Source organism: Polypterus senegalus, chromosome 1, assembly GCF_016835505.1.
Source record: "Polypterus senegalus isolate Bchr_013 chromosome 1, ASM1683550v1, whole genome shotgun sequence".
NCBI classification, from domain to species: Eukaryota; Metazoa; Chordata; class Cladistia; order Polypteriformes; family Polypteridae; genus Polypterus; species Polypterus senegalus.
Window position 1 is genome coordinate 2,836,833 of NC_053154.1, and position 12,467 is coordinate 2,849,299.

General features: G+C 42.4%; 1 protein-coding gene across 4 annotated transcripts in view; it reads right to left on the reverse strand.

Annotated features, from left to right (window-relative positions):
* Nucleotides 1-12,467, reverse strand: part of LOC120522889 (SEC23 interacting protein) — a 114,758-nt gene that overhangs the window by 43,391 nt on the left and 58,900 nt on the right. For all 4 annotated transcript variants that reach the window (XM_039743661.1, XM_039743654.1, XM_039743676.1 and 1 more), the window contains exons 9-12: nt 7,549-7,757; nt 2,770-2,897; nt 1,752-1,928; nt 1,400-1,495 (exon numbers count right to left, since the gene is read on the reverse strand). In XM_039743661.1, coding sequence (XP_039599595.1) covers nt 1,400-1,495; nt 1,752-1,928; nt 2,770-2,897; nt 7,549-7,757 — 610 coding nt within the window. The remainder of the gene's footprint in view (nt 1-1,399; nt 1,496-1,751; nt 1,929-2,769; nt 2,898-7,548; nt 7,758-12,467) is intronic.

Genomic DNA, 12,467 nt, shown 5'->3' on the forward strand with positions numbered 1-12,467 from the left:
TATATATTTATTTAGTGTATAAATATATGTGTGTGTATATGCAGGGTAAGTCAAAATTGTTCACACTAATGGATTCTTTTTATCTCAACCACACCTTTCCAGGTCATGGTGGATCAGTGCCATGGCCTCCACACTCCCCTGATTTGACACCCTGTGATTTCTGGTTATGGGTTATGGTGAAGGAGCGTGTGTGTGGATAGCAGTAAAGTTCAGTGATATCAGTGACCTGAAGGACAGAACACGGACTCTGCTGTCATCTGTTCCCTGCGAATTGTGAGCCTGGGCTTTAAATGGTGCTGTTGCTCGTTGGTGTTTGTGGTTTGAACATGATGGCAAAGAGGTTGAGACATTCCTGTGAATCATCTTGCATATATGAAGTGTGTTTAGTGAATAAATTGTTTCCGCTATTCAAATGTTAACATAATTTTGACTCGTTCTGTATATGCGAGTACGTGATGATTCAGGGGTTCACTGGCAAACTTTAGACGGGCCTGTACATGTGCCTTCTTGAGCAGAGGGACCTTACGGGCACCATTATGGCGTAATGTGTTACCAATGGTGTTCTTGGTGACTGTGGTGGTGCCGACTGCCTTCAGATCATTAACAAGTGTGTAGTTTTGGGCTGATCCCTCACCCTTCTCATGGTGATCCTCACCCCAGGAGCTCCATGGAGCTCCAGACTGAGGGCGGTTGAAGGTCATTTTCTATTTCTTCCATTTCTGAATAATTTCAACAACAGTTGTCACCTTCTCACCAAGCTTCTTGCTGATGGTTTTGTAGCCCACTACAGTCTTGTCTCTGATGTCCTTTGACGGTTCCTTGGTGTTGACCACAGTGATGGAGATGTTGGAATGAAAGAAACTGATTTTGTGGACAGGTGGGCTTTAAACACATAATGAGCTGAGATCAGGAGTATCTGGGATTGATTGTAATCTGTGTGCCACATGGGCAAACCGCCAATCTGAGGGAGCCAGAAGTCTGGCTGGGTTGTAGGGGGGAATCAAATCCTTATTTCACTCCATGACATGCAAATCAATTTATAACTTTTATGTTGTGTTTTTTTCTGGATTTTTGGTTGATATTCTGTCTCTCCTTTAAAATGAAACAACCATAAAAATTTGAGACTGTTCACCTCTTTCTAATTAAGCAAACATACAAATTCAGAAGGGATTCAAATACTTGTTTCCCCCACTGCATTTTAATATTGTGAGATAAATTATTATGTACCTTATCTTTGATCTGTGTTCTATTAAATATGTTTAAAATGCATTAACAAAATTGTAGGTCATTTGCAATGGAGGACTTTTACCCCATTTACCCCAAATCTGGCTCCTATGACCCTTTGTGTCATGGTTCAATACCATAGATAAAGCATTGCAAGCTGGCAGTGGGTACCTACCTGGGCGCTTACTCTGTCTTTCACTAACTGGATGAGCTTCTTCCTGGGACCCAGAGGAATTCCCATCTCTTTCAGATCGTCCATTGTGCACAAAAGCTGATGAGACAGAAATAACAAAAAGATGATGAGACAGAGAGAGAGAGAGAGAGAGAGAGAGAGAAAGGGGGTCACTGGGTAGACCAGCAGATACCTTAACCATACAATTTGATAGACGTGACAGGATTACTCCACAGAGTGACCTCATGCTGCTTGTAGTCATGAATGTCAGCACATGAATCAAACTGTGAGCAAAGGGGACTAAACTTGGCATCTCCAGAATAAAAACTCCATCCAGCCCACAATGAGAACCCACCAGTGATTCCATGTCAATCTGCTCCCGCTCAAAGGTGCCCAGGAATTCAGACAGACCAAGGCCTTCCAGTGCAGATGCCAAACTGACTGGCTCCTCCACAACATCTTTGCCATTTGCTTCTTCCAACACCTGCTCGTCAACTGGTGCTGCATCCTCCACAGCTTTATTGGGGTGAGCCTGAGGACCAAAGAAGATAACAACTGTAAGAACAAGGGGGGAGAGCATAAGGAGAAAAAGGGGTGTCTGTGAAGCAGTAACAATGAGCTCAAGTCAGTGTGACCAGCATGTGGTGCTCAAGTAAGAAATCTTGGATCATCCTTCAAATGTATGGACAAGCAACAACCTAGCAGCCGGAGCCAACATCTCAGTGAAGATACTAGCAGAAAGGATGGCATCCTGATCAGGGCATCTCCTAGTAGTAATAATACTAATAAGAAGATGTAATCTTTGATGCTCATTTTGTAACTATGCTCACACTTCCTGAGGCTCCACTGTACCCGATATGGGATATTGCTGTTTTGCATCAAAAGAAAAGGCAGAGTTCAGACGCCACAGCTGTCATTTTCATGGATGGCACTGAGTCCCCAATACCCGTACATCCAAATAGCTTTGCTTCTTTGTGGCAGGCTGGCACTCTGGTTTTGACAAAACGGTTGGACATACAGAGAGCTTTAAATTGGACAACAGTAAGCCTTTTGATTCTGCACTTGATCTTGAACTTTTAGTAACATTCTTGTGTGTCATGGTGCCAAACAGTGGACATGTGTTGCATGTTAGATGGACTTGTAAGCAGGGATTTCATTGGACTCCGTACAAAGGACAATACAACTGTCCCACTGCGATGCATCGTCAGAGTTTGCCACATGCCAAACAGCCACAGCAGGCTCAGGTCTTTTGACTTCCTCGCACTGAGGCAGATGTGTGTGGGCAGAGTCACGCATGGGCACATCACGACTCAAATAAATGCGTGTGCCCACAGGTCACTGTCTGAGCGGTAATGAACGTTGCTTTTTCTTACCTTCACCTGGTCAGCAGTGGGGTGAACGGCCCTTACTTCTCCATTAATGAGAGGGGGAGACGGCAGGAGGCCACCACGTCCGCACACATCCTTCTGATTGGACAGGATGTCAAAAAGAATAAGAGCACCTGGAAATAGAAAGAAAACCAAAATAGGGGGGTTACACCTGGCACAAGCAGAGAAGAGTGAACGAATACACAGTGTGGTCAAAATGGGGCCGGTTACTAATCTGCTAGCCATTCCTTCATTTTCTGAGGGCCCTGCAACTCTCAATTTAAATGGAAAGACTGCAAGTCTTGACAGCACCGGCATGGAAATGAAGATAAAACAGTGGAGCTCCTAACAGGTGCCAGCCAAAAGGGCAGCCATGACGGTCTCACTTTGACAGACTGCCATACTGCAGTTCTCTATGAATCAATGAGTCAATGAAACAGAAAGCATTTGGGACCTGAGGAGCTACTCTGTCCTGCCTCCATTACCCTACAACAGTTACTGCACTTAGACGAGGCTGATGGATGTAAGAGACCACAAACCACATGAAAAGACGTTCGGAACTTTCAAAACTCGACTTGGTGGACTGGACTGGCAAGCTTTGTTGGGCTGAATGGCCTGCTCTCGTCTAGATTATTTTAATGTTCTAATATAAGGGGCAAATATGCCACCAAAATGGCACAGTAATAAGAACACGCTTAATATGAAACCTATTGAAAAGGAGGGGATGAGTATTTTAAAGGAATAGCCATAGGACAGAATGTTTTACCACAATTTTATGACACATTGCCCAATCCGTAACGGGCATTTCTATGGTTGCAATAACCCATTTGATTCCAACAAATCAAGGGGTCTACGAAAGTCCCTAGAGAAGGCCAGTCCTCTGTTGGCACCCTGACATCAGGACAATCTCAAAGAAACTCCTGTAAACACTCCACACTGTCACATACGTGCGTAGAGCCAAACCACCCCTAAGAGACTCATCAGTGAGGGGTACAAGCACCAGGTCAGGCAGGCTGCATGCCCTCACAATGCCAAAAATAGTGGCACCTTGACATATTTCAAGTAGTGCACTAGTTCTTCCTGAAACTGTTCAAATTAAAAATGGTATTGGCATGTGCATTTCTTGTATGTGTAGTGAAATAATATTAAAAAACTCTCATTCTATCTATAAATCCTACAATGGAATGGACTTGTCAACATTATTTTCACTTTTCATGACTTGTAAGAAAAAGTTGTGGATTCCAAGTATGCGACTCTTTTGATTTGTCGGTAAACTCGCCTGTGAAGAGCCACAGGTCCTTGCAATACATGACGTTTACATTCAACCGCATTGAACTGATTCAATTTCTGTACCCCACAAAGTCAATTTTGCTTTTATTCGGTTTTTCTTTGTGCTTAAAAGTTTTAGCGCTCTCTTCATGAGGTCGTTGCACCGCCATTTTGGATTCACACAGTCTTGGATTTGCAGTGGCGTCATGTGTATCATCATCATTACTGTGATTATTCAAGAGGGATACTGGAGAACCCTCACCTACCAAGTAATGGGAAAAAACAAAAGGAGGTGGTCCGCAGTGGTTAAATAGGACAGGTTTAAAAGGTACATTTGGCTTGGTGTTTCTAAGCCTCTGTTTTTTGGTTAATATTTTGGGCTTTGATGCTTGTGCTATTCATCTTCTCAGACTTGCCCCCTGCCTGTTTGTTGGCTATCCTTTGCTGTGCCCCTTTCAATTAGCCCACCTCCTGGCCCCCAATCCATTCTTCTGCAGAAGACGTCAAGCCTGTTCATAAGAGAACTTGGCTGTTATGTGTCTGTGTGTACCACCTGACTGTGGAGTAAAGAAGCAAAAGCAGAGAACTGTCTGAAGAGTTGAGTGAGAAAATCGAAGCAAAGGCTACAAGAGACCTCAGTGTTCCCGTGTCCACCGTATACGATGTAATAAAGACGTCCGAGATCCAAAACATCTCGTCCATGTTCGAGTGCAGGGCTAGTGTTCTTTTCCGTGATGGCTATTAACAAAGAGATGTTGTGCTTTACCAAAAGGCATCAGTTTGGCCTCACGTGTTCACAGGACATTCTTCTAGAAGGAGTTTCACTTTACCAGATGAGTTTTGGCAAACACAGCCAGTCAGGCTTCCATATGTTTTCCCATCCTCCTGGGTCTCCTGCCACTGAGATGGCAACAAATGATGCAAGCTAAAACTGCTGCTTGAAGATCAGCCTGAATCTGTCTGGCAGCTGACCAGGGTTCTCTCACAACAACAATCTGAACAATCTTCTGCAATCGCTCATCAACTTTTCCCTTGCATCCACATCCATGGAGAGTACGGACAGTGCCATGAGCCTGAAACTTCTTGATAACATTGTGCATGGAGGACACAGGAGTACTCTATCACACTTTGTCACATTTTAGTGTCTTGCCACCACCTAATTAAAGGCACCATGCAGTCCCTACATTGATGGATTGAAGGCCTTATGTCCACATGACCATCGTCATCTAATTCTTCCAAGTCAAGCCTGAAAGCCATGAGGACTGATTTACAGCATTTATATTTGGTGGAATGCTGGGTGGTCTTGTGGCCTTTTTTTCTCTGATGTGCTATCTGTGAGTGTTCTTGACATAGTAAATTCATCACTAGATATGGGGGTCTTCCCAGACTGTCTTAAGACTGCTATAGTTAAACCCCTGCTCAAGAAAAATAACCTCAACTCCTCTGTTTTTGAAAATTTGTGCCCTATTTGATACCATTGATCACAATATTCTTAGAAATTGCCTTAGTCAGTGGGTGGGCCTCTCTGGTAGGGTCTTAAATTGGTTTGAGTCCTACCAGGCAGGTAGAAAATTCTTTTTTAGTTGCGGTAATTATACGTTGGAGATGCAGGATATTCTATATGGTGGTTCACAAGGGTCTCTCCTGGGTCCGCTGCTCTTTTCTATCTCCATGCTCCTCCATGAGGTCAGATTATCTCAAGGCATAACGTGAGCCACCACAACTATGCTGATGACACACAACTGTATTTGTCAATAGCGCCTGATGACCCCGACTCTCTTGATTCACTAACCCCAATGTCTTATTTGTGTTCCTGAGTGGCTGAGTAGTAATTTTCTTAAACTAAATAAGGAGAAAACTGAAATCTTAGTGATTGGCAAAGTTGGATTTAATTAGGTTATCAGAAATAAACTTGATGCATTAGGCTTACAAGTTAAGGCAGAGGTAAAGAATTTAGGGGTGATTAGTGACTCTGACCTCAATTTTAAATCCCATATTAATCAAATTACTAGGACAGCATTTTTTCACTTAAGAAATATAACAAAATTTAGACCCTTTATAACTTTGCAAGATGCTGAAAAATGAGTTCACGCTTTTGTTTTTAGTCGACTAGATTACTGTAACACACTCCACTCAGGACCACCCAAAAAAGACATCAATCGGCTGCAACAAGTGCAAAATGGAGCTGCCAGAATCTTAACTAGGAAAAGAAAATCCAAGCACATCTCTCCAGTTCTGATGTCACTACATTGGTTACCGGTGTCATTTAGAATCGACTTTAAAATACTGCTGATGGTTTACAAGGCCTTAAATCATCTCACCCCGTCCTATATCTAAAATGAGGGTCTGCTTAGAATTCCAAGTGCTAAACTTAAAAGAAGTGCTGTTGTGCGCCTCAAATCTGGAATACGAGTTTACCAATAGAAATTCACCAGACTAATACAGTGGAGCACTTTGCAAAACTGCTAAAAACTCATTATTGTAACATGGCTTTCTCATACCTTCATTTTAGTGCAACCCCGATATTCTGTATATGCATTTAATTATCATTATCATTCTTGGTGGCTCCGAAATTCGTACTAACCTCTACTTTCTCTGCTGTTCTTTTTCCGGTTTTCTGTGATGCCGATCTGCGCCACCACCACCTGATTAAAGCACCGTGCAGTACCTCCATTGATAGACTGAAGGCCAGGGGTCCACATGACCATCAGCATCATCTAATTCTTCCACGTGAAGCCTGAAAACCATGAGGACTGAACGAAATCATTTATGTTCGGGGGGCTAGGTGGTCTCATGGCCTGGAACCCCTGCAGATTTTGTTTTTTTTCACCAGCCCGCTGGAGCTTTTTTATGTTTTTTTTTTTTCTGTCCTCCCTGGCCATCGTACCTTACTTTAATTCTTTGTTAATTAGTACTGCCTAATGTTTCTTTTTTTTTTTTCTTTCTTCATCTTGTGAGCTCCATCGCTTGTATAAAAACGTACTATACAAATAAAGGTTGTTGTTGGTTCCTCTGACAGCTCTCTGCTTTTGCTTCTTTCTTCCATGTTCAGGGTGGTACACACAGACACAAAACAGCACAAGGAAGAACAATTTTGCTTTTTCAAGCTTGCAAAAGTGTGGGCTTCTTATACTGCAGGAACTTGCAACTCACCACCAGGTTAAGTTTACTTACACGTTAAAAGAGACTCATCTGCTTGTTTTTTTGTTGTTCAACTGCAAACTCCAGACATACATATGAATACCAAAGAATACATTTGAAACATTTTCTGGAAGAAATAGTTCATTATTTAAAAAAAAAATGCAGAAGTGGCAGTATTTTTCAAACAGAGAGATTCCTGCCTTTTGTAGGAGTACATGTGGTGGGCCACTAGCTCATCCCATTTCATAGCCTTGGCCGCTGGTTTATGAACAACACCACCTCACCTATGTCAAGCCACTTCACACACCTTCCAGTGCAGTGTGTTAGAGAAGCACCCACTTACTACTGCTCGACCTGACAGAAAGAACGACCTACCTAGACTGTGCCCTGCTACGGACACTCCGCCTCTGAAGTCTGGGTTTCGGTGCTTGAACAGGGCCCACATGCGGTTCATTTCCTGACTCACAGTATCGATTATCGTCTGGCAGTAGGTGGGACTGCTGTAGAACAAGATGTCCAGCAGTGTCTCATTGGTGAAGTGTCGTAAGCGGCTAGTGCTTGGCAGGGTGATTTTTTTGATCCTCCTGTCAGAAACACAAAATGAAGAAACTAGTCAGACTTAAAAGTGAAGTAAGGCAGGGCAACAATTTTAATAAAAGGCGTTAGGCTTGCAGAAACATCTGTGCCCACCTAACTAGGTGGTCTATTGGCACTCTTCATTCTATACAATTAAGACAAAGGAAAGCTTTATTAAAAGTCTGCAAGGAGCTCCTTGATGAAATTCAGGTAGTTTAACAGAACCACCTGATACACCTCTGAGGCTCTTTGAAATTCAAAAGGCCACAAAGCCATTGCAAAGTGGGAGATTTGCAGGCCCAGTCAGCTAAATTCGTTTTTTTAATTCAACTTTAAGGACATTATTGTTAACAATATTTAATAAAATTAAAGAAAATAAAACAAAAATATTATCTCAAGCATAAATTACTATCTTTCCAAAGAGAAATAAAGACTTGCTATAATGTGCATCAGAAGACCAATCTCACTTCTAAATAATGATGTTAACCCCTAAAGGTCAGCAGGCCCATTGACGGGACAGAGACACGTGTGGAGGTATGGGCACCCTGTATATAAAATCTTACTTTAACTGATCAGTTTCACTTGATTGTTTGCCTGAAAGTGCATAACTGCAGCTTGGAAATAGCACAGCAGGATCACCATAGAGCAATCGGAGCATCTCTGATGTCACCACAAAGTCAGGAAAAAAAAAACAATCTACAAGCATGCGTCCATACGCACTGACACTCCCAATCCTATCACGGGAGGTTGGGTATTGTGGCCAGTCGTTCCACAGTAGTTTCACATATGGGTTTCTGTAAAGAATAATATACCGTATATCTTCTACTAGTGGCCGGCTTCTTATTGACGCCTGTTTCCAATAAACACCATGTTTGAACAGATGTCGCGACAAATAGACGCCGGTCTCTAATAGTAGCTGGTCTCCTTTAAGCGCCGGTCTGTAGTAAACGCCGCTCTCCAATGACCCACCACCTTTTTCGTGCGCTAATCCTCTTTTCGTACCACCTGGGCTACCACCCTCCTGCAGTGAATCATACGGTAAGTACCTTTTCGTGTCAAAAATGTTTTGTCGTCGGATGCTATTGAGGAAGCGAGAAAGTCAAAAAGAAATTTCTTTGTGTACACCTTGCCCTTTTCGTCTCCACGTCAATCATAACCCCACAGGGAGGGCAGAGGTGGCGGGAAGAACATGAAAATGCCATCTTCGACACCTTAATCCTGATAAAACTGATTACTGCGCAACAACAAGCAATGGGAGTACCTGTATTGCCATCACAAGAAGAGGAAGATGAAGAACTCGCAAATAACGAAGCAATCATTACCTTTTCAGACGACGAGTAGATGGTAAGTACTGTACTTTATTGTATCTTATCCAGTCTCATGTTGTAATGTATACGTATATGCATGAGTTTGGAGCTTATTGCATTTCCTTATGTTCCGCAGGGGACTTGTCGGGCTGATGAGCGCCTTCGTGCGAAATTCGGACTGGTGCAGGCCAGTGCTGGTGGCATCATTGGCAAGAAAGTTGACGTCTACTGTACCTGTTTTTCATGCTTACGGTAGTACCGCACTGCATACTGCTTTAATAAGACCGTACTGCTGTACAGTAATCCCTCGCTATATCGCGCTTCGACTTTCACGGCTTCATTCTATCGCAGATTTTAAATGTAAGCACATCTAAATATATATCACGGATTTTTCGCTGGTTCGCTTTCTGGACAATGGGTCTTTTAATTTATGGTACATGCTTCCTCAGTTTGTTTGCCCTGCTGATTTCATACAAGGGACGCTATTGGCGGATGGCTTAGAAGCTACCCAATCAGAGCATGTATTACATATTAACTAAAACTTCTCAATGATATAAGATATGCTTCCCGTGTGGTGCTTGTTTGCTTCTCTCTATCTTTTTCACTCTCTCTGCCTGACGGAGGGGGTGTGAGCAGAGGGGCTGTTTGCACAGAGGACACGGACGCTCCTCTACAAAATGCCGCTTTATCGCGGTGCTTCTGTATACTTAAAAGCACGTATTGATTTTTTGATTGTTTGCTTTTCTCTCTCTCTCTGACATTCTCTGCTCCTGATGGCGCTCCTTTGAAGATAAGATATGTTTGCATTCTTTTAATTGTGAGAAAGAACCGTCATCTCTGTATTGTAATGGAGCACAGTTTAAACGTTTGGCTAAAGGGTGTTATTTCATGTCTAGAGGGCTCTAATAATGTTAACAGTGTAGGAGAGTTTATAAGGACTTAAAATATATAAAAATAACCATACAAACATATGGTTTCTACTTCGCGGATTTTCACCTATGTTCCAGACCCCCCCGCGATCAAGGAGGGATTACTGTACGAATAATTTCATTAAGTCCTGAAATGTTCATCCGGTGTTGCTGCCTACATTTTGTGACCGTAAATACGGTACCATACTGTATTTTACTGCCAAATGAATCCCGTTTACCCATTACCATTCTGTCTGCGAGGAGAATAATAGCCAGTCTCCAACAACCGCCGGTCTGTTTTAAATGTCGGGCCGTCCGAATAATTTTCTGAATAAACGCCGGGGCTACTATTGGAAGATATACAGTAAGAATCAATTTTAGAGATCCAAACTGCAAATTTGCCAGGCAAACTGAACAAGTGTATAGCCCTTCCTCATTCGCGGATAGTCAATGTGCTTTAGCGATGACAAAATGGCCGTGAATTATTACAGAGTCACGGATCATCATTTGTTCTCACAGATCAGCTGTGTAGCGTTAATTAAATGGTGTGTCCAAAGGCATTTACAACCAAACAAGATGTGCTGTTTGATATTGATGATGACGCCGACAGAGTGTCCCAGCTAGATAAGAATGGCATCGAATAATTGCCTTTTCAGGAAGGTTGGAATGAATCTGAAGATAAGTAAACACAAAATGCATTTTCTTTGCATTTAGGTACATATATACATGTGCATTTTTATAAATACTATACCAATATTAGCCATTCGAGGGACGCTGTGCAAAGGAGAGTGAAGGGTCGAGATGGACGGTGAGCTACAAACGACATTAAACGCCACAAACCAGTAATTCAGTGCAATATGCACGAGGGAGTGGACATTTCTGATACATTTATGTAATATTACACCAGACACCACACGATTCTAATATGGTATTGCATATTGTATTGACATTGCTAACACAAACTGTTATATTCTTCACAATGAGATCTGCAAAGCAAAGGACACAGAGCCAATGAAACACAAGAACTGTGGAGAGGGTGGTGTGTCGTTGCAGATTCCTCTCACTCAGGCAGCACACTCTCCTCATGTCCCTGTTGTCAGGTGTGTCTGGTCGCAGCACAAAGACCACATCTGGAAGGAGGACATGTGTGAGCTGCAGGCAGGAAAGCCCTTAGCAATGCACGGGCAGTACGATGCCACTTTGTCTCACTGTGGACAGGATCTCTTTCAAAGAGTAAGACACTTTACCACTTTGCCACTTTATTCTACAGAAGGAGCCATTGCAGACAGGGCTCCATATCTGTACAGCTCTCTAAGTTAAATGGGAGCCGAGTGTCGATTTAAATGAAGCTTCTCTGGAACACATTATCCTACTTGCTATGTTATTTTCACTAGGATTACACAGAGTTTGGTTATTATGTTTTGTTTCTTAAATTAAAAAAAAGTTATTAAAAAAATTTGCATCAAATGAATTACTATGAACTCCACAGTTTTGAGTAAGAGTTTCATTAAAATGCTTTATATATATATATAAACAAAACCTCTAAAGACGCCTGAGAGAGCAACCGTGATTAACTGACAATTTTGTGGCAAACCAGTGGCAGCTGAACCAGAAATAAAAAGAGCAAGAAAATTACAGACATGGGCAAGAAGTTATCAAAGCTGCTGCAAGAAACTGTGACCTGCTTGGTATTTCCTACATTGTATTCATCTGGAAACTACTGATAAGTTATAAACACACCATAATGATCTAAGGCCCGAAAGATAGATAATGGAAATGCACAGATAGATAGATAGAGAGAGAGAGAGAGATAATTAATCCCAAGGAAAAATTCACATATGTACTACATCTCCCAGTGGCCCCGGTGGTATAACCCTATTGGGCAGTTTTAGAGGGTTGCTGGGAAGAAGATCGAGCCAGCAGGCCCTTTAAAAAGGGACCCTGAAAGATGCCAGATTCTATTCGTTCTTACACCTTTCACACTCAATTGGCCAAAATCACCTTGGATTACAGTTTCCATCTGGATGTATGTGCTGTGCTGTGTCTGCTTGTCAGTGAGAGTTCTCCTCGACTGGATATGTCTTTGTCTAGGGAGTGCTCCCAATCACCACACGCCACATCAGGAACTGGCAGGACAAAACTACATTCTTATCGGAGAGCAGTTCACAAGGTACTTCTTTCACTCATCCATCATCAACTGAAGGACTGTATTTGGACTCTGTTGTGAGTGTTTATTGTTTGATTAATATATTTCATCGTTGCTTATTTATTTATTGTGCAAATAACAGTGTCTCGGTGTGTGAGCGTGGGTGTGCTGGGTCAAGTTTGGGTGAGTTTCTGTGCCCCCACAAATAAAATAAACAAATCACCATCTTTGGATGGTGTGAATCTTCGGGTAACCACGACCACTACACACGTAGGGTTTGGGAACTGGGAGCACAACTGAATAAGGCAGTGTGGGGAAGTGGACAAGGCTTAAGACTTACAACCCTGCTAATGACAC